Source organism: Oncorhynchus clarkii, chromosome 33, assembly GCF_045791955.1.
Source record: "Oncorhynchus clarkii lewisi isolate Uvic-CL-2024 chromosome 33, UVic_Ocla_1.0, whole genome shotgun sequence".
Lineage (NCBI taxonomy): Eukaryota > Metazoa > Chordata > Actinopteri > Salmoniformes > Salmonidae > Oncorhynchus > Oncorhynchus clarkii.
Window position 1 is genome coordinate 4,907,576 of NC_092179.1, and position 21,397 is coordinate 4,928,972.

Consider the following 21,397-nt stretch of genomic DNA (forward strand, 5'->3'; position numbering starts at 1 on the left):
GGTCCCATGTTTCATGAGCTGACATAAAAGATCCCAGAAATGTTCCATAAAAAAAACGTATTTCTCAAAAATGTTTTGCACAAACTTGTTTGCGTCTGTTAGTGAGAATTTGTTATTTGCCAAGATATTCCATCCACCTGACAGGTGTGGAATATCAAGAAGCTGATTAAACAGCATGATCATTACACAGGTGCACCTTGTGCTGAGAACAATTAAAGGCCACTGTAAAATGTGCAGTTTTGTCACAGTTTGCAATTGGCATGCTGACTGCAGGAATATCCACCAGAGCTGTTGCCAGAGATTTGAATGTTAATTTCCCTTCCATAAGCTGCCTCCAACATCGTTTTAGATAATTTGGCAGTACGTCCACACAACCTCAGACCATGTGTATGGTGTTGTGTGGGCGAGCGATTTGCTGATGTCAACATTGTGAACAAAGTGCCCCATGTTGGCGGTGCGTTTATGGTATGGGCAGGCATAAACTACGGACAGTGAAGACAATTGCATTTTATCAATGGCATTTTGTATGCACAGAGATACTGTGACGAGATCCTGAGGCCCATTGTAGTGCCATTCATCCATGATAATGTAGGGCCCCTTTGTCGCAAGGATCTGTACACAATTCCCAAAGCTGAAAATGTCCAGCCATTGACGAGGAGTGGGACAACATTCCACCGGCCACAATCAACAGCCTGATCAACTCTATCAACTCTATGCGAAGGAGATGTGTCGTGCTGCTTGAGGCAAATGGTGGTCACACCAGATACCGACTGGTTTTCTGATCCACGCTCCTACCTTTTTTTTAAGGTAAAGTATCTGTGACCAACAGATGCATATCTGTGTTCCCAGTCATGCATATCATTGCACACCATGTGCTTGAGTAAAATCAACTATATATGTAGGCTACTGAGCTTTTTTGACGCTTTAAGCACACTGTGATATAATTATTAAGATACACAAATGACTCGAAGGAGCCTAACGAGAAGAAAAAAAGCTGTTGCCGAACCAAGGCTGCTGGCCTTCATAAATTCTGTCATTACGCTCCCGATTTTGGCAGTAATAGGCTACACCAGGGGTCGGCAATCTTTTCCAATTTATCTTACCATTTCTACAGATCTGTGTGCCAGTTATGATTTTCATATGCACATTTTCGTGGAGCACTTTCATTTATTTTATAATAGTCTTTTCATCTCAAAATCGTTGTCTTGATTAATAAATAAAAAAGTATGTGAAAATGATACAAATTTCTATTGTCATAGCCAACTATGTAAAAATAGCCTACATAAAGGCAACAAATAAAAACATTGCAGCCTGCAGGTAGATAAAATCCTGATCAAAATAAATCACATTTGCTATGCATGGACTGTCTGCCAACTATCAGCTTGGTCTAGCCTGATGTTGGTGCTGACAAACTTTGTATCAAATATTTTGGACACTCAGAGTTTCCTGCGCCAGTGATCTCCGGACAGACGGCTGTAGGCTATTTGCACAATGCATAAGAAGTAATCAGGAAGTCCTATTTTCCACCAGATCAGAGCATGACCATTTTTTCCCTTTCTCGCAGTGTGGTTATGGAAAGGGAGAGAGCTGGACATATTTTTCAAATAGGCCACATTGAGGAAAGATTGAGAATGTCAATGTATGTAAAAACAGACTGTGTTTACTTGCATTTTGAGGTGAAGGAAAAATTACTTTGAGAAGCTCGACATTTGTGGCGGTTAGTTAAGACAATCAGAAGTACTATCAGATTCCCAAATGGGCACATTTATATGCCTACATTTGCACGCAGGCTAGGTAGCCCATTAGCCTACAGTTGAAGGCGGAAGTTTACATACACCTTAGCCAAATACATTAACACTCAGTTTATTTTAAGAATGTGAAATGTCAGAATAAAAGTGGAGAGAATGATTTATACCAGCTTTCATTTCTTTCATCAGATTTCCAGTGGGTCAGAAGTTTACATACACTCAATTAGTATTTGGTAGAATTGCCTTTAGAATGTATAACTTGGGTCAAATGTTTCGGGTAGCCTTCCACAAGCTTCCCACAATAAGTTGGCTGAATTTTGGCCCGTTCCTCCTGACAGAGCTGGGGTAACTGAGTCAGGTTTGTAGGCCTCCTTGCTCGCACACACTTTTTTAGTTCTACCCACAAACTTTCCATAGGATTGAGGTCAGGGCTTTATGATGGCCACTCCAATACCTTTACTTTGTTGTCCTTAAGCCATTTTGCCACAACTTTGGAAGTATGCTTGGGGTCATTGTCCATTTGGAAGGCTTTAACTTCCTGACTGATGTCTTGAGATGTTGTTTCAATATATCCACATAATTTTCTTACCTCATGACACCATCTATTTTATGAAGTGCACCAGTCCCTCCTGCAGCAAAGCATCCACACAACATGATGCTGCCACCCCCGTGCTTCACGGTTGGGATGGTGTTTTTCGGCTTGCAAGCCTCCCCCTTTTTCCTCCAAACATAACGATGGTCATTATGGCCAAACAGTTCTATTTTTGTTTCATCAGACCAGAAGACATTTCTCCAAAAAGTACGATCTTTGTCCTCATGTGCAGTTGCAAACCATAGTCTGGCTTTTTTATGCCAGTTTTGGAGCAGTGGTTTCTTCCTTGCTGAGTGGCCTTTCAGGTTATGTCGATATAGGACTCGTTTGACTGTGGATAAAAATACTTTTGTACCTGTTTCCTCCAGCATCTTCACAAGGTCCTTTGCTGTTGTTCTGGGATTGATTTGCCCTTTTCGCACCCAAGTACGTTCATCTCTAGGAGACAGAACGCGTCTCCTTCCCGAGTGGTATGATGACTGCGTGGTCCCATGGTGTTTAAACTTGCGTACTATTGTTTGTACAGGTGAACGTAGTACCTTCAGACATTTGGAAGTTGCTCCCAAGGATGAACCAGACTTGTGGAGGTCGACAATTTTTTTCTGAGGTCTTGGATGATTTTTCCAATTGTGTCAAGCAAAGGGGCACTGAGTTTGAAGGTAGGCCTTGAAATACTTCCACAGGTACACCTCCAATTGACTCAAAACATGTCAATTAGCCTGTCAGAGGCTTCTAAAGCCATGACATCATTTTCTGGAATTTTCCAAGCTGTTTATTCAACTTAGTGTATGTAAACTTCTGACCCACTGGAATTGTGATAAAGTTAATTATAAGTGAAATAATCTGTCTGTAAACAATTGTTGGAAAAATTACTTGTGTCGTGCACAAAGTAGATGTCCTAACCGACTTGCCAAAACTATAGTTTGTTAACAAGACATTTGTGGAGTGGTTGAAAAACGAGTTTTAATGACTCCAACCTAAGTGTATGTAAACTTCCGACTTCGACTGTGTATACTTCTGTGCATAATCAGGTGCTCGTCCTTGTCAGAGTTGTCCACTCTGACAATGAGAACTGTAAAATAATGTAATAGTAATAATATATTGAAAGCATTAACAGAAATGACAGTAACAATACAAACAATGAAGATTAGACATTCTGTGAATTAACGGTGAATGTGGTGGGACTGGTGTGCGTGGCCTCCGCAAAGGATTAGTCCACTGAGAAATGCATCAATCAAAATGTCCCATAACCATTTTGTTTTTTTGGAACTGCTCGACTAAAAAAATGATCAGTCGACCAACAGCCCATCGACCAAACAATTGACCAGTTGACTAAATGTGGTCAGCCCTAACATATAGTATCAGTTAAACGTTTGGACACACCTACTCATTCCAGGGTTTTTCTTTATTTTAACTATTTTCTACATTGTAGAATAATAGTGAAGACATCAAAACTATGAAATAGCATATATGGACTCATGTAGTAACCAAAAAAGTGTTAAACATATTCAAATATATTTTATATTTGACATTCTTCAAAGTAGCCACCCTTTGCCTTGATGACAGCTTTGCACCCTCTTTGCAGTCTGTCAACCAGCTTTGTGAGGTAATCACCTGGAATGCATTTCAATTAACAGATGTGCCTTGTTAAAAGTTAATTTGTGGAATTTCTTTTCTTTATGCATTTGAGCCAATCAGTTTGACACGGTAGGTGTGGTATACAGAAGTCAGCCCTAAGTCCATATTATGGCAAGAACAGCTCAAAGAAGCAAAGTGAAACGACAGTCCATCATTACTTTAAGACATTAAGGTCAGCCAATCGGGAAGGAGTATTTGAAAGTTTCTTCAAGTACAGTCGCAAAAACTATCAAGTGCTATGATGAAACTGGCTCTCATGAGGACCGCCACAGGAAAGGAAGACCCAGCATTACCTCAGATGCAGAATATAAGCTCATTAGAGTTGCCAGCCTCAGAAATCGCAGCCCAAATAAATGGTTCAGAGTTCAAGTAACAGACACATCTCAACATCAACTGTTCAGATGAGACTACGTGAATCAGGCCTTCATGGCCAAATTGCTGCAAAGAAACCACTACTAAAGGAAACCAATAATAAGAAGAGACTTGCTTGGGCCAAGAAACACAAGCAATGGACATTAGACCGGTGGAAATCTGTCTTTTGGTCTGATGAGTCCAAATTTACGATTTTTGGTTCCAACTGCTGTGTCTTTGTGAGACGCAGAGTAGGTGAACGGATGACCTTCGCATGTGTATTTCCCACCGTGAAGCATGGAGGAGGAGGTGTGATGTTGTGGTGCTTTGCTGGTGACACTGTCTGTGATTTATTTAGAATTCAAGGCACACTTAACTTAACCAGCATGGCTACCACAGCATTCTGCAGTGATACGCCATCCCATCTGGTTTGTTCTTAGTGGGACTATCATTTGTTTTTCAACAGGACAATGACCCAACACACCTCTAGGTTGTGTAAGGTCTATTTGACCAAGAAGGAGAGTGATGGAGTGCTGCATCAGATGACCTGGCTTCCATAATCATCCGACCTCAACCCAATCGAGATGGTTTGGGATGAGTTGGACCGCAGAGTGAAGAAAAAACAGCCAACAAGTGTTCAGCATATGTGGGAACTCCTTCAAGACGGTTGGAAAAGCATTCCAGGTGAAGCTGGTTGAGAGAATGCCAAGAGTGTGCAAAGCTGTAAAATACCTCAAGTAAATTCACCCAGTTAGAAACTACTTTAGTGAATGTCTAAAATTATCTGGTTTAAAATGTACTTAATTACAGTGGTGGAAAAAGTAAAACATTTTCTTACTTAAGTAAAAAGTAAATGCTATACATCAAATTCCTTATATTAAGCAAACCGTCTGGCTCAGATTTCTTGTACTTTTAATTTACGGACAGGCAAGGCCATTCTCCAACACAGTATTTGTGTTTAGTGAGTTCGCCAGATTGGAGACCGTAAAGTTGATAACGCATTATATTGATAGGTGCGTGAATTGGCTCATATTACTGTCCTGCCTGAGCTTTCCAAATGTAACAAATTTTGGGTTTCAGAGAAAATGTAAAAATTTAAACGTACATATTTTCTTTAGGAATGTAGTAGAGTAAAAGTTGTGAAAAATATAAATAGTAAAGTGAAGTACAGGTTCTCCAAAAACTCCTTAAGTAGTATTTCAATGTAGTTTTACTCTTTCTCTCGCTCTCACCACTGCTATCTAGTTGTCTAGGTAGTATTATAGCTGGAACACAACATTGTTGACTCCATCATCATATGGACCTTAACCAGGGCGTATGACTGTACTCTAGTATCTATTTCTCTCTCTCCTCTCTTCTCTCTATCTGGCTGTGAGTAGAAATCCATTAACCATTTGAGCTGTTGGCTCTATTAAGATTCACCTCAGACTTTAGGCATGACCTTCAGGGCCACGGCAGAGAGCTATTGACTGGAGACCGATAAGCCTGGAGAGAGTGAGGGGTAGGAAGGGAGAAAGAGAGGGTCACTGAAATTGGGAGAGGTACCATTTGCACTTGCACTCTCTGGCTGCCTCCTTTTCTCTACTCTCTCTCTCTCTCTCCCCCCCATGCCTCCTTTAATCTACTCTCTCTCTCTCTCTCTCTCCTCCTGCATTTCTCTCTGTCCTCATTCCTCCTTTTCTCTACTCTCTCTCACACTCACCCTCTCTCTCTCTCTCTCTCTCTCTCTCTCTCTCTATCTCTCTCTCCTACTGCCTTTCTCTCTGTCCTCATGCCTCCTTTTCTCTACTCTCATGCCTCCTTTTCTCTACTCTCTCTCTCACACTCACACTCACACTCACACTCACACTCACACTCTCTCACACACACACACACACACAGACAAAGCATTGTTTCTCTCACCTTGTGACCTATTGATTTCCTCCTTTAGAATAACTTAGTGACTTAGTCAGAGCCTATTGGGGTTCAACTGAGTTGACTGCCAGAGCTATAGGTTCCCTCTCAGCACTCCATTGCAATAACCAACAATGCAATATCAACACCAGCATTGCAGTGCAGTAGCATGAATGAATACTGTATTGTACCATAGGGAAATGTGTCTGGCAACAATACAGGCTATTCCTGGCATGCATAGCACATCACAAGACATACACCCGTGCATAGCAAGGCATTCACGTTTAAATGACATCAACTACTCTGCATCTGGTGACCCATTTATATGGCAGAGTTGTTGAATTAAAAGTCAGAGTAAATACCACTCTCGTCTCTTGCCAACCTTCCAGGGGGTCTCACACAGTTCTGCCACCAATATTGTTCTCTCTGTTACTTCCTTCATTTAATGTGTCGCCATCGTCTTTACCCAATCACGTTGTTAATGGGCCCATACATTTTCTCTCTCTCTCTCTCTCTTCATCCTGTAAGTCTCCTCTCCAGCTCTCTCATTCTATCATTCTCTCAATCTCTTTCTCTTCTCCCTTTATCTCTCTGTGGTGATAGTGGGGGCTGCGGTGCGGGGCTGGAGGCTTAGCTTTTATAGAAGTGCACAGAGCTAGATAGAGGTCTATATATAAAGTAGTGCTGGGAGGGCAGCCTACGAGGATAGAGAGGGAGGTGGATCACTCAGAGACCGTACAGGGAGAGAGATGGAGGCTGCAGGGAAAGGATAGATACTTAGCTCAAAGTACAAGGATATAGAGGCAGAGGCTGATGATGGAGGTCAAGCTGTTAGTCATTGCTGAGAGAATACAGGGTTAGAGACTGGTAGAAAGTCACTCAGTATAGAGTACAGAGAGAATACAGGGTTAGAGACTGATATAAAGTCACTCAGTATAGAGTACAGAGGATACAGGGTTAGAGACTGATAGAAAGTCACTCAGTATAGAGTACAGAGAGAATACAGGGATAGAGACTGATAGAAAGTCACTCAGTATAGAGTACAGAGAGGATACAGGGTTAGAGACTGATAGAAAGTCACTCAGTATAGAGTACAGAGGATACAGGGTTAGAGACTGATAGAAAGTCACTCAGTATAGAGTACAGAGAATACAGGGTTAGAGACTGATAGAAAGTCACTCAGTATAAAGAGAGAATACAGGGTTAGAGACTGATAGAAAGTCACTCAGTATAGAGTACAGATAGAATAAAGGGTTAGAGACTGATAGAAAGTCACTCAGTATAGAGTACAGAGAATACAGGGTTAGAGACAGATAGAAAGTCACTCAGTATAGAGTACAGAGAGAATACAGGGTTAGAGACTGATAGAAAGTCACTCAGTATAGAGTACAGAGAATACAGGGTTAGAGACTGATATAAAGTCACTCAGTATAGAGTACAGAGAGAATACAGGGTTAGAGACTGATAGAAAGTCACTCAGTATAGAGTACAGAGAGAATACAGGGTTAGAGACTGATAGAAAGTCACTCAGTATAGAGTACAGATAGAATACAGGGTTAGAGACTGATAGAAAGTCACTCAGTATAGAGTACAGATAATACAGGGTTAGAGACTGATAGAAAGTCACTCAGTATAGAGTACAGAGAGAATACAGGGTTAGAGACTGATAGAAAGTCACTCAGTAATAGAGTACAGAGAATACAGGGTTAGAGACTGATAGAAAGTCACTCAGTATAGAGTACAGAGAGAATACAGGGTTAGAGACCGGTAGAAAGTCACTCAGTATAAAGTACAGAGAATACAGGGTTAGAGACTGGTAGAAAGTCACTCAGTATAGAGTACAGAGAGAATACAGGGTTAGAGACTGGTAGAAAGTCACTCAGTATAGAGTACAGAGAATGCAGGGTTAGAGACTGGTAGAAAGTCACTCAGTATAGAGTACAGAGAGAATACAGGGTTAGAGAATGATAGAAAGTCACTCAATATAGAGTACAGAGAATACAGGGTTAGAGACTGATAGAATGTCACTCAGTATAGAGTACAGAGAGAATACAGGGTTAGAGACTGATAGAAAGTCACTCAGTATAGAGTACAGAGAATACAGGGTTAGAGACTGATAGAAAGTCACTCAGTATAGAGTACAGAGAGGATACAGGGTTAGAGACTGATAGAAAGTCACTCAGTATAGAGTACAGAGAATACAGGGTTAGAGACTGATAGAAAGTCACTCAGTATAAAGAGAGAATACAGGGTTAGAGACTGATAGAAAGTCACTCAGTATAGAGTACAGATAGAATACAGGGTTAGAGACTGATAGAAAGTCACTCAGTATAGAGTACATAGAATACAGGGTTAGAGACTGATAGAAAGTCACGCAGTATAGAGTACAGAGAGAATACAGGGTTAGAGACTGATAGAAAGTCACTCAGTAATAGAGTACAGAGAATACAGGGTTAGAGACTGATAGAAAGTCACTCAGTATAGAGTACAGAGAGAATACAGGGTTAGAGACTGATAGAAAGTCACTCAGTATAGAGTACAGAGAGAATACAGGGTTAGAGACTGATAGAAAGTCACTCAGTATAGAGTACAGAGAATACAGGGTTAGAGACTGATAGAAAGTCACTCAGTATAGAGTACAGAGAATACAGGGTTAGAGACTGATAGAAAGTCACTCAGTAATAGAGTACAGAGAATACAGGGTTAAAGACTGATAGAAAGTCACTCAGTATAGAGTACAGAGAGATACTCAGGATCTCTGAGTGTTCAGTGGTGTAGTAGTAAAAGTAGGTGCAGAGAACACTTCATTGCTGCCCTCCATGTCTTTGTACTTACAGGAGACCTCTCATCTCTACCTCGCTGAAACAGTACTTCTCCCATTCGCTAGGCCTGTTGCGACCACACTCCAGCCTCAGGATCTCCATGGCATCGTCTTCTCTTTGAGACCAAGCCTTCGCTCTGGCACAGACGTCAGTTCAACGTCTCTTCAACGTCATTTCAAAGAAATAACGTGGAAACAACGTTTATTCAACCAGTGTGACCCCAGTGGTTTGCTTGAGTTAGATGTTATAACCTATTGTTGCCTAACTTGTGACGCCACTTTCTGTGTGTGATGTGGCCGACTTTGTCTCTCAGTGTTGGTGAGCTCTCCACCGCTCATACAGTCACTGGGTTTGTCCAAAATGGCACCCTATTTCCTATATGCTGCACTACTTTACACCAGAGCCCTTATGCACTATATAGGGCCTGAAAACTCAACTCTGGACCTCGGAGCAAGTTTCACTGTTTTGATAAATTCTTCCCTTCTAATCAGGCACTTATTTAAACACCAGGTGGGTGTAATTAATTAACAGCTTAATTAATTAACAGAAAACCAGCAGGCTTCGGACCTCGTAGGGTAAATGTTGAATGCCCCTGAAATAGGGAATAGGGTGCCATTTGTTAGTGTGTAGTAGGAACAGGGTGTAATTTGTTATCTGATTTTCAGGAGCATTATTTTAAATGTTTTAGCTGAGAATAGTGTATGTGTATTTGTATTTATTATGGATACCCATTAGCAGACTTTTCCTGGGGTCTGGCAAAATTAAGGCAGTTGTACAATTTTTACATTATAATACATTCATAACACACTAAGTGTGCCCTCTGGCCCCTACTCCACTACCACATATCTACAACACAAAATCTATGTGTACGTGTGTATAGTGCGTATGTTATCATGTGTGTGTGTATACATGTGTCTGTGCCTAAGTTTGTGTTACTTCACAGTCCCCGCCGTTCCATAAGGTGTGTATCTGTTTAAATCTGATTCTACTGCTGCATCAGTTACCTGATGTGGAATAGAGTTCAATATAGTCATGGCTCTATGTAGTACTGTGCACCTCCCATAGTCTGTTCTGGACTTGGGGACTGTGAAGAGACCTCTGGTGGCATGTGTTGTGGGGTATGGTGGGTGTTTGAGCTGTGTGCTAGTAGTTTAAACAGACAGCTCGGTGCGTTCAGCATGTCAACACTGATTACAAACCAAGTAGTGAGGAAGTCAATCTCTCTTCTACTTTGAGCCAGGAGAGAATGACATGTATGTGTCTCAATGCCCTTCCAAATGTAGACCATTGTGAAGAGGATATGGGAGAGAGATGGCTAGAAAGAAAGCGAGAGAACGTGATCTGGAGGGAAGGTGTGGGGGACAAACAGACTAGCATGAGAGGATGCGGTGAAAGCAGAGAGGGAGGGAAAAAGGAGGAGAGGGAGGAAGGGAGTGGAAGCAGAGAAAGGGAGGGAAAGAGGAGGAGAGGGAGGAAGGGAGTGGAAGCAGAGACAGGGAGGGAAAGAGGAGGAGAGGGAGGAAGGGAGTGGAAGCAGAGACAGGGAGGGAAAGAGGAGGAGAGGGAGGAAGGGAGTGGAAGCAGAGACAGGGAGGAAAAGAGGAAGGGAGTGGAGGCAGAGACAAGGAGGGAGAGGGAGGAAGGGAGTGGAAGCAGAGACAGGGAGGGAAAGAGGATGAGAGGGAGGAAGGGAGTGGAAGCAGAGACAGGGAGGAAAAGAGGAAGGGAGTGGAAGCAGAGACAGGGAGGGAAAGAGGAGGAGAGGGAGGAAGGGAGTAGAAGCAGAGGCAGGGAGGGCAAGAGGAGGAGAGTGAGGAAGGGAGTGGAAGCAGAGACAGGGAGGGAAAGAGGAGGAGAGGGAGGAAGGGAGTGGAAGCAGAGACAGGGAGGGAAAGAGGAGGAAGGGAGTGGAAGCAGAGACAGGGAGGAAAAGAGGAAGGGAGTGTAAGCAGAGACAGGGAGGAAAAGAGGAGGAGAGGGAGGAAGGGAGTGGAAGCAGAGACAGGGAGGGAAAGAGGAGGAGAGGGAGGAAGGGAGTGGAAGCAGAGACAGGGAGGGAAAGAGGAGAAGAGGGAGGAAGGGAGTGGAAGCAGAGACAGGGAGGGAAAGAGGAGGAGAGGGAGGAAGGGAGTAGAAGCAGAGGCAGGGAGGGAAAGAGGAGGAGAGGGAGGAAGGGAGTGGAAGCAGAGACAGGGAGGGAAAGAGGTGGAGAGGGAGGAAGGGAGTGGAAGCAGAGACAGGGACGGAAAGAGGAGGAGGGAGGAAGGGAGTGGAAGCAGAGACAGGGAGCAAAAGAGGAAGGGAGTGGAAGCAGAGACAGGGAGGAAAAGAGGAGGAGAGGGAGGAAGGGAGTGGAAGCAGAGACAGGGAGGAAAAGAGGAAGGGAGTGGAAGCAGAGACAGGGAGGAAAAGAGGAGGAGAGGGAGGAAGGGAGTGGAAGCAGAGACAGGGAGGGAAAGAGGAGGAGAGGGAGGAAGGGAGTGGAAGCAGAGACAGGGAGGAAAAGAGGAAGGGAGTGGAAGCAGAGACGGGGAGGAACAGAGAAGGAGAGGGAGGAAGGGAGTGGAAGCAGAGACAGGGAGGGAGGGAGGAGAGGGAGGAAGGGAGTGGAAGCAGAGGCAGGGAGGGAAAGAGGAGGAGAGGGAGGAAGGGAGTGGAAGCAGAGACAGGGAGGAAAAGAGGAAGGGAGTGGAAGCACAGACAGGGAGGGAAAGAGGAGGAGAGGGAGGAAGGGAGTGGAAGCAGAGACAGGGAGGGAAAAAGGAGGAGAGGGAGGAAGGGAGTGGAAGCAGAGACAGGGAGGAAAAGAGGAGGAGAGGGAGGAAGGGAGTGGAAGCAGAGACAGGGAGGGAAAGAGGTGGAGAGGGAGGAAGGGAGTGGAAGCAGAGGCAGGGAGGGAAAGAGGAAGAGAGGGAGGAAGGGAGTGGAAGCAGAGACAGTGAGGGAAAGAGGAGGAGAGGGAGGGAGGAAGGGAGTGGAAGCAGAGACAGGGAGGGAAGAGGAGGAGAGGGAGGGAGTGGAAGCAGAGACAGGGAGGAAAAAAGGAAGGGAGTGGAAGGAGAGACAGTGAGGAAAAGAGGAGGAGAGGGGGGAAGGGAGTGGAAGCAGACAGGGAGGGAAAGAGGAGGAGAGGGAGGAAGGGAGTGGAAGCAGAGACAGGGAGGAAAAGAGGAAGGGAGTGGAAGCAGAGACAGGGAGGGAAAGCAGGAGGAGAGGGAGGAAGGGAGTGCATGCAGAGACAGGGAGGGAAAGAGGAGGAGAGGGAGGAAGGGAGTGGAAGCAGAGGCAGGGAGGGAAAGAGGAGGAGAGGGAGGAAGGGAGTGGAAGCAGAGACAGGGAGGAAAAGAGGAGGAGAGGGAGGAAGGGAGTGGAAGCAGAGACAGGGAGGAAAAGAGGAAGGGAGTGGAAGCAGAGACAGGGGGGAAAGAGGAGGAGAGGGAGGAAGGGAGTGGAAGCAGAGACAGGGAGGGAAAGAGGAGGAGAGGGAGGAAGGGAGTAGAAGCAGAGGCAGGGAGGGAAAGAGGAGGAGAGGGAGGAAGGGAGTGGAAGCAGAGACAGGGAGGGAAAGAGGAGGAGAGGGAGTGGAAGCAGAGACAGGGAGGGAAAGAGGAGGAGAGGGAGGAAGGGAGTGGAAGCAGAGACAGGGAGGGAAAGAGGAGGAGAGGGAGTGGAAGCAGAGACAGGGAGGGAAAGAGGAGGAGAGGGAGGAAGGGAGTGGAAGCAGAGACAGGGAGGAAAAGAGGAAGGGGGTGGAAGCAGAGACAGGGAGGGAAAGAGGAGGAGAGGGAGGAAGGGAGTGGAAGCAGAGACAGGGAGGAAAAGAGGAAGGGAGTGGAAGCAGAGACAGGGAGGGAAAGAGGAGGAGAGGGAGGAAGGGAGTAGAAGCAGAGGCAGGGAGGGAAAGAGGAGGAGAGGGAGGAAGGGGGTGGAAGCAGAGACAGGGAGGGAAAGAGGAGGAGAGGGAGGAAGGGAGTAGAAGCAGAGGCAGGGAGGGAAAGAGGAGGAGAGGGAGGAAGGGAGTGGAAGCAGAGACAGGGAGGGAAAGAGGAGGAGAGGGAGGAAGGGAGAGGAAGCAGAGACAGGGAGGGAAAGAGGAGGAGAGGGAGGAAGGGAGTGGAAGCAGAGACAGGGAGGAAAAGAAGAAGGGAGTGGAAGCAGAGACAGGGAGGGAAAGAGGAGGAGAGGGAGGAACGGAGTAGAAGCAGAGGCAGGGAGGGAAAGAGGAGGAGAGGGAGGAAGGGAGAGGAAGCAGAGACAGGGAGGGAAAGAGGAGGAGAGGGAGGAAGGGAGAGGAAGCAGAGACAGGGAGGGAAAGAGGAGGAGAGGGAGGAAGGGAGTGGAAGCAGAGACAGGGAGGAAAAGAAGAAGGGAGTGTAAGCAGAGACAGGGAGGGAAAGAGGAGGAGAGGGAGGAAGGGAGTGGAAGCAGAGACGGGGAGGGAAAGAGGAGGAGAGGGAGGAAGGGAGTGGAAGCAGAGACAGGGAGGGCAAGAGGAGGAGAGGGAGGAAGGGAGTGGAAGCAGAGACAGGGAGGAAAAGAGGAGGAGAGGGAGGAAGGGAGTGGAAGCAGAGACAGGGAGGGCAAGAGGAGGAGAGGGAGGAAGGGAGTGGAAGCAGAGACAGGGAGGGAAAGAGGAGGAGAGGGAGGAAAGGGAGTGGGTAGGTGTGAAGATAGAATGAGGGGAAAAAATTGTCAGCTGATACCTCCCAGTTTCCATGACAACCAGAGGCCTTTCCCACCCACTCTCCTTTTCTCTCTCGCTCGCTCTCTCTCACTCTGCCACCCTCGCTCTCTCTCTCTGCCACCCTCTCTCTCTCTGCCACCCTCGCTCTCTCTCTCTGCCACCCTCTCTCTCTCTGCCACTCTCGCTCTCTCTCTCTCTGCCACCCTCGCTCTCTCTCTCTCTCTGCCACCCTCGCTCTCTCTCTCTCTGCCACCCTCGCTCTCTCTCTCTCTGCCTCCCTCGCTCTCTCTCTCTCTCTCTGCCACCCTCGCTCTCTCTCTCTCTCTGCCACCCTCGCTCTCTCTCGCTCTGCCACCTTCGGCCTCTCTCACTTTGCCACCCTCGCTCTCTCTCTCTCTGCCACCCTCGCTCTCTCTCTGCCACCCTCTCTCTCTCTCTCTCTGCCACTCTCGCTCTCTCTCTCTCTGCCACCCTCTCTCTCTCTCTCTCTGCCACTCTCGCCCTCTCTCTCTCTGCCACTCTCGCTCTCTCTCTCTCTCGCTGCCACCCTCGCTCTCTCTCTCTCTGCCACCCTCGCTCTCTCTCTCTCTGCCTCCCTCGCTCTCTCTCTCTCTGCCACCCTCGCTCTCTCTCTCTCTGCCACCCTCGCTCTCTCTCTCTCTCTGCCACCCTCGCTCTCTCTCTCTCTGCCACCCTCGCTCTCTCTCGCTCTGCCACCTTCGGCCTCTCTCACTTTGCCACCCTCGCTCTCTCTCGATCTGCCACCCTCGCTCTCTCTCACTCTGCGACCCCTCCCTCTCTCACTCTGCCACGCTCTCTCTCACTCTTACTCTGCCACCCTCGCTCTCTCTCACTCTGCCACCCTTTCTCTCTCTCTCTCTCTCTCTCTCTCTCTCTCTCTCTCTCTCTCTCTTTTCCTTTTCCCAACAACATGTATCCTAACCTCCTATGTTATGTACACTGACTGACCTCCTTCCCTCTCTGGGTCCACCTGTGTCCACTCTCTAAGTGTGGTTATGTAGGCTAGGAGAGTTTGGGTAGTGGGTTTAGCCCATCATCCCTATAGCCATCTCTCACTGAATACTGAACCAGACAACCCAAAAGCAGGAATTGTGTGTTTGTCTTGAAATGACTTCAGTAATGATGAACTCATACCCATCATTCATCTCACATGCACTGAGGCTCAGTGTCTGTGTACAGTCACTAACAAACCCCTGCCTTTTCTTGTGCGTGTGTGCATGGTGGCGGTTGTGTCAGCGTGGGCGAGTGTAGGTATGTGCATGCCTGCCCCCCTGGGCTGGGCGTATGCCTGAGCACTGGGTCATGCTCTGCTCCAGGCTGGATAGGGATGTTGTGTTCTGCTCTATGCTTAGTGCTCTCTGCTCTGTATGCTGTAGCTGGGTGCACTCTGTGCCTCAGTGCAGGGCTTGGCCGGGGCTAGGCAGGGCAGGGCAGCTCTCTCCTGGCAGCGTGCCATCATTAGGCCTGCTGCTCTGCTCTCCACCTCCCAGCCCCACCTCCCAGCCCCACCTCTCCCTCTCAGCTCCCAGGGCCCCACACAGCAGCCATTGTTCCCCTACCCAGCTTTGCTCTGCTCTGCTCTGTTTGTGCAGCCAGAGAGTACAGCTGAGCTGAGCCAAGGGAGAGCAGTGTGTGTGTGTGTGTGTGTGTGTGTGTGTGTGTGTGTGTGTGTGTGTGTGTGTGTGTGTATGTGGAGGAAAATCATGTGCTGATCATCTCTCTTCTTTCCTTCTTTCTCTTCCCTTTTCTCCCTATTCATCTCACTTCTTTCTCCTTGACTCTGTCAATCATTCTTCTTAATATCTCTCTACCCTCTCTTTCTTTCCTCTCTTTCTCTCCAACCCTCCCTCACGCCCATCCCCTCCCTCTCCACCTCTCTCTCATATCCTCTTCCCTCTCTCTCTCTAGCAGGCTGAAGTGGGTGAGGAGTTTCCCCAGCCTACAGACCTGAAGATCAAGACAGAGAAGACCCAACCTGAGTCTCCCCCTCCCCTCTGCACAGCCACAGACATGACCATAGACACAACCACAACAGACACACAAGACGACTCCTCCCGCCCCTCAGAGGACCAGACGGAACCTGTCGACCTGTCACTTGGCAAGCCACGCCCCTCCCTGCCCGTTTCTACACCGTCCACCACAGCCAACCCCGCCCCCAGCTCCGTGGCGCCGCCCACGCTGTCGGCAAACCACATCCCTACGGTAACCATTCTAGACACCATGGTAACCACGCCAGTTATTAAGCCAGTCGGCTCGTTAGCTAGCTCCTCTTTTGGAATAATGGGTAGTCGTGTCTGTTGGCTGAAAAGTGAAATCACTCACACAAATTAGGGCCTGCCAAAAAATGTGTCTTATGTAGTAACTTAGTTTACAATGTTTTTTATTTTGACAGGCTCTGTCTTTCAGTTTAACAATTGTTTTTTATTTTTCTATTTAACCTTTTTATTTAACTCGGCAAGTCAGTTAAAGAACTAATTCGTATTTACAATGACGGCCTACCCCATACTGACATGCTCTTTATTTTCTTCTCAGCTTAGCTGTTGACTCAATGTCTGTCTAGAATGGCACCCTATTTCCCTTTCTGGTCAAAAGTAGTGCACTTTGTCAGGGTTTCCCAAACTTTTTCACTCAGGCATTGGACCCCACCCCGGACGTGCCATGTCTGTTTCTATGGGGACAAGCACTGTTCATGACACAAACTGTTCACACCCCTCTTGTTGGTGGAGAGAACATTTAGCTGGTTTCAAGCTTAATTCCCACAATTCTACACAATTATTACCGTTTAATGTGGCATGAACACAACCAGTTATGATATTTTAATCTGATTGTCAAACACTCCAAAATAATTCCAACATCCAAACTGCATGCCATTTGATTCATGGAAATAGACATCTGTTACAAAACACCATAGTGTGCTGATAGTGATTTCTATTGATTAGGCCTACGTGAATTGATGGGTCTTGTTGACAAATTGCCCTTTTTAGTAGCCTGAAGTTGGAATACCTAAAATGGGTATAAAATTTAGAGACCCCACCAAAGTTAGACTTTTGTTGGATTTAGGGGGGCTGAGCCCCCTGGCTCCCCTGTAATTCGCAACATGGAGTGACTCAAACCCTACAACAAAAAGTTGCCGGCATGGGCAAGTTGATCTGGACATTTCTAGTTCTACCTCTCCGAGGTCTGTAATGACTGACACGACAAGAGGAACTGATGATGTACTACCCAGTTTGGGAAACACTGCACTATATAGGGAATCTGGTGCCATTTCAGACAGTACTGCTCCCCCCCCTGTATACCCAACTTAACCCCTGCTCTCCTCCATCCCTCCCTCCTCCAGATGCTCTCTCCCGGGTCCATCCTAGCATCCACCCAGGGGGCAGGCGGTCAGCAGATCCTGCATGTCATCCACACCATCCCGTCGGTCAACATGCCCAGTAAGATGGGCCAGCTGCAGACCATCCCCGTGGTGGTCCAGTCTCTGCCCTTGGTCTACACCACCATGCCCACGGACGGGGTGGCCACCGCTGCCATCACAGTGCCCCTCATCGGGAGCGACGGGCGCTCTGAGGGATCCGGTGAGTCCGAGGGAAAGGGAGGGAAGGGTATGTTCCGTTTTGTTGAGATGAAGCTATTCCCTAGAGCATAGAAATTGTGAGGCTGAAACAATTACAACATGAACGTCGTAAGTACAACCTTGTGAAATAAGTGTTGAAATGAAAGCTTCAAAGTTGGAGAAATGATAATTGAGTTCTCTCTGGTCACGTCCGTCCTCTTCTTCTCCCTATACACTCTCTTCTCTCCGATTTCTCTCACTTAAAGTTCATCTATTATGTTGACAAAATAGCCGAGTTGACTAACGATGGAAATACATGTCGTCAATGATTGAAGGCAGGCGAGATCAGGTGGGACCATTCTAGCCAATGAGAGGGCAGATACACAACAGGCCCAACTAAGACATTTTTCTTAAAGTTGCCGAAATGCCACATGCATCCACTTACAGCGCATTCAGAAAGTATTCAGACCCCTTTACTTTTTCCCCATTTTGTTACGTTACACCCTTATTCTAAAATTGATTTTTTTTTTATGTTTTAAAGGTCTCATCAATCTACACACAATACCCCACAAAGCGAAAACAGTTTGTTTAAAAAAAAAAATTGCTAATATATTAAACATAAAAAACAGATACCTTGTTTGCACATGTATTCAGACCCTTCGTTATGAGACTCGATATTGAGCTCAGGTGCATCCTGTTTTCATTGATCATCCTTGAGATGTTTCTACAACTTGATCGGAGTCCACCTGTGGTAAAAAATGTTGATTGGACATGATTTGGAAAGGCACACGCATGTCTATATAAGGTCCCACAGTTGACAGTGCATGTCAGAGCAAAAACCAAGCCTTGAGGTCGAAGGAATTGTCCGTAGACCTCCGAGACAGGATTGTGTTGAGGCACAGCTCTGGGGAAGGATACCAAAAAATGGCTGCAGCATTGAAGGTCCCCAAGAACACAGTGGCCTCCACCAAGACTCTTCCTAGAGCTGGCCGCCTGGCCAAACTGAGCAAGATGGGCCTTGGTCAGGGATGTGACCAAGAGTTTCACTGTGGAGCTGGGAGAACCTTCCAGAAGGACATCCATCTCTGCAGCACTCCACCAATCAGGCTTTTATATTAGAGTGGCCAGATGGAAACCACTCCTCAGTGAAAGGCACATGACAGCCCGCTTGGAGTTTGCCAAAGGACACATAAAGAACTCTCAGACCATGCAAAACAAGATTCTCTAGTCTGATGAAACCAAGATTGAACTCTTTAGCCTGAATGCCAAGCGTCACGTCTGGAGGAAACCTGGCACCATCCCTACAGTAAAGTATGGAGGTGGCAGCATCATGCTGTGGGGATGTTTTTCAGCGGCAGGGACTGGGAGACTAGTCAGGATCGAGGGAAAGATGAACGGAGCAAAGTACAGAGATATCCTTGATGAAACCTGCTCCAGAGTGCTCAGGACCTCAGATTGGGGTGAAGGTTCACTTTCCAACAGGACAACGACCCTAAGAACACAGCTAAGACAACACAGGAGTGACTCTGAATATCCTTGAGTGGCCCAGCCAGAAACTGGATTTGAACCCGATCGAACATCTCTGGAGAGACCTGAAAATAGCTGTGCAGCGACGCTCCCCATCCAATCTGACAGAGCTTGAGGATCTACAGAGTGGAATGGGAGAAACTCCCCAAGTACTGGTGTGCCAAGCTTGTAGCGTCATACCCAAGAAGACTTGAGGCTGTAATCACTGCCAAAGGTCCTTCAACAAAGTAGAGTAAAGGGTCTGAATACTTATGGAAGTATCATATTTCAGTTTTTTCAGAGTAAATCCTCTCACTAACACACAGTTTCTCTCCCCTGCTCTTTATCTTCGTCACTTTATCTCATCATCTCGGTCTCTTGACCTCTTGAACAGTATCCTCCTCGCAAGCAAATACGTCTCTCGAGTCTCGTCCATGCTAACTCTCTTTAAACCATACTGGCTTATCTTCACACACACACACACAGTCACACGCATGAGCTCTTTCTCTCGCTCTATCACAGACACACACACAGTAGTTGTATGTCATTGTCATGGACTTTCTCCTTCTCTCTTTCCCTCTCTTTCAGTCACTGTTTCTCTTTCACCCCCGCCACGCTCTCTCCCACTGGCACGGCCCCGTATCGTCTTTCTAAGGATCCCTCTTCACACATGCACACGTGCGCACACACACGTTAATGATGCACTGCATATACAGACTGACATGTTAATTCATAAGCAGAGCTCTCCGGATAGTACAGTATGTCTCTTCCTGAGGAGTCAATCTGTGTCCCAAAGAGCACATTATTCCCTATTTGGGGCGTTCTACGGAAGTGGTGCAAATCTGTATTCTACTTTTCCCAAGCTTTCAGCACACGTCTTAATACATACAAGAGTGTGCATAGCTGTCGTCAAGGCAAAGGGTGGCTACTTTGAAGAATCTCAAATATAAAATATATTTTGATTTGTTTAACACTTTTTTTTGGTTACTACATGATTCCATATGTGTTATTTCATAGTTTTGATGTCTTCACTATTATTCTACAATGTAGAAAATAGTCCAAATAAAGAAAAACCCTGGAATGAGTAGGTGTCCATACTTTTGACTGGTACTGCATGTCAGGTAGACACTTCTCACACACTTTGTTTGTATTGCATATTTGAAATCTTTACCCGAATTTCTTACCACCTCACGAAATGTGTCCCTATCGAAAGAAAAGTTGCAGTGAAGGGAGAACCATGCCTAGTATTCTATATAGTATAGTATCTATTACAGGTTTATTTTAGAACATGTATTTTCAAAACCTTTACATTTCCTTTAGAGAAATAAAACCTCTATTGTTCTCTGTGAAATGTTCAACGTTGATTGTATGAATCTGAAACTTGTAACTTAATTTGCGCGGCTGGTCAAGGGTCCGGAACTAATAATTCGACTAATTTGTGCACTGCAAATTGACAACAACTAAGCCCCAAAATAAATTGTATTTGAAAATTATATCTTGATTACATTGATACACGATCACATATGTCAATTTGTATTATTTGTGGGAATAGTTGGGAACAGATTTCCTAAAATAAACCAATTTTTTGCTGAATTCCTGGTGATTTTAGTATTTTTTTTTTTGTTTTACCAAAAACTAAAACCCCCCCCCAAATAAAAAAACCTTACTATAAACTTTAGCGTGCCAAAATAAATCACTTGCGGGTCGGTTTATCTGACTTACCTACTAGTTAAATAAATGTTACATTTAGTTGCTGACCCCTGCAGTAAAATCTAGTAAAGACCAGTAGAGCAGGGTACAATAGAGCACAGTACAGAAGTGCAAGGTTTCCCAAACTCGGTCCTGGTGACCCCCCTGGTTGCACATGTAGTTTTCATTACTCAGCGGATTCAAATAACCAACTCATCATCAAGCTTTGATTATTTCAATCAGCTGTGTAGTGCTAGGGCAAACACCAAAATATGTACCCAGGAGGGGCCCCAGGACCCAGTTTGGGAAATCCTGCAGTACAGTACAGTAAAGCACAGTAATAATGGCACAGATACAAAGATGAAAATAAGAGATGTACATCTGTCCAAATGAAAGATTATATCAGTGGAGGCTGCTGAGGGGCTGAATGGTTCGTAATATTGGCCGGAACGGAGCTATTGGAATGACATCGAACACCTGGAAGCCATGTGTTTGATGTATTTGATACCATTCCACTGATTCCGCTCTAGTCAATACCACGAACCCGTCCTCCACAAATAAGGTGCCGCCTACCTCCTACTGTGTACATCACAGCAAACTTATATAGGTAACTACCTAAATAAAGGAAACATTTTGTTTAAATGAGGGATACAAAGTATATTCAAAGCAGGTGCTTCCGCACAGGTGTGGTTCCTGAGTTAATTAAGCAATTAACATCCATTTGTGCTTAGGGTCATGTATAAAAATGCACAGTTGCCCATTATTTTGGTGACGATGGCTATTCTTCGAAAGAGGGGTCTCAAAGAGGCATAGGGAGTTTAATGTGTGTGTGTGTGTGTGTGTGTGTGTGTGTCACCAGACCTTTAATCCAATCCAATTGAACTCTTATGAGAGCTTTTG

At 46.0% G+C, this 21,397-nt stretch overlaps 1 protein-coding gene across 4 annotated transcripts in view; it reads left to right on the top strand.

Annotated features, from left to right (window-relative positions):
- The window catches only part of LOC139392890 (Krueppel-like factor 8), a 116,168-nt gene that overhangs the window by 74,980 nt on the left and 19,791 nt on the right, over nt 1–21,397 (top strand). The window contains exons 3-4 of one of the 4 annotated variants that reach the window (XM_071141214.1): nt 15,661–15,951; nt 17,087–17,324. In XM_071141214.1, the coding sequence (XP_070997315.1) occupies nt 15,661–15,951; nt 17,087–17,324 (529 nt within the window). Of the gene's footprint in view, nt 1–15,657; nt 15,973–17,086; nt 17,325–21,397 lie in introns of all 4 variants that reach the window. The other 3 variants (XM_071141211.1, XM_071141213.1, XM_071141212.1) reach the window with 3 other exon arrangements.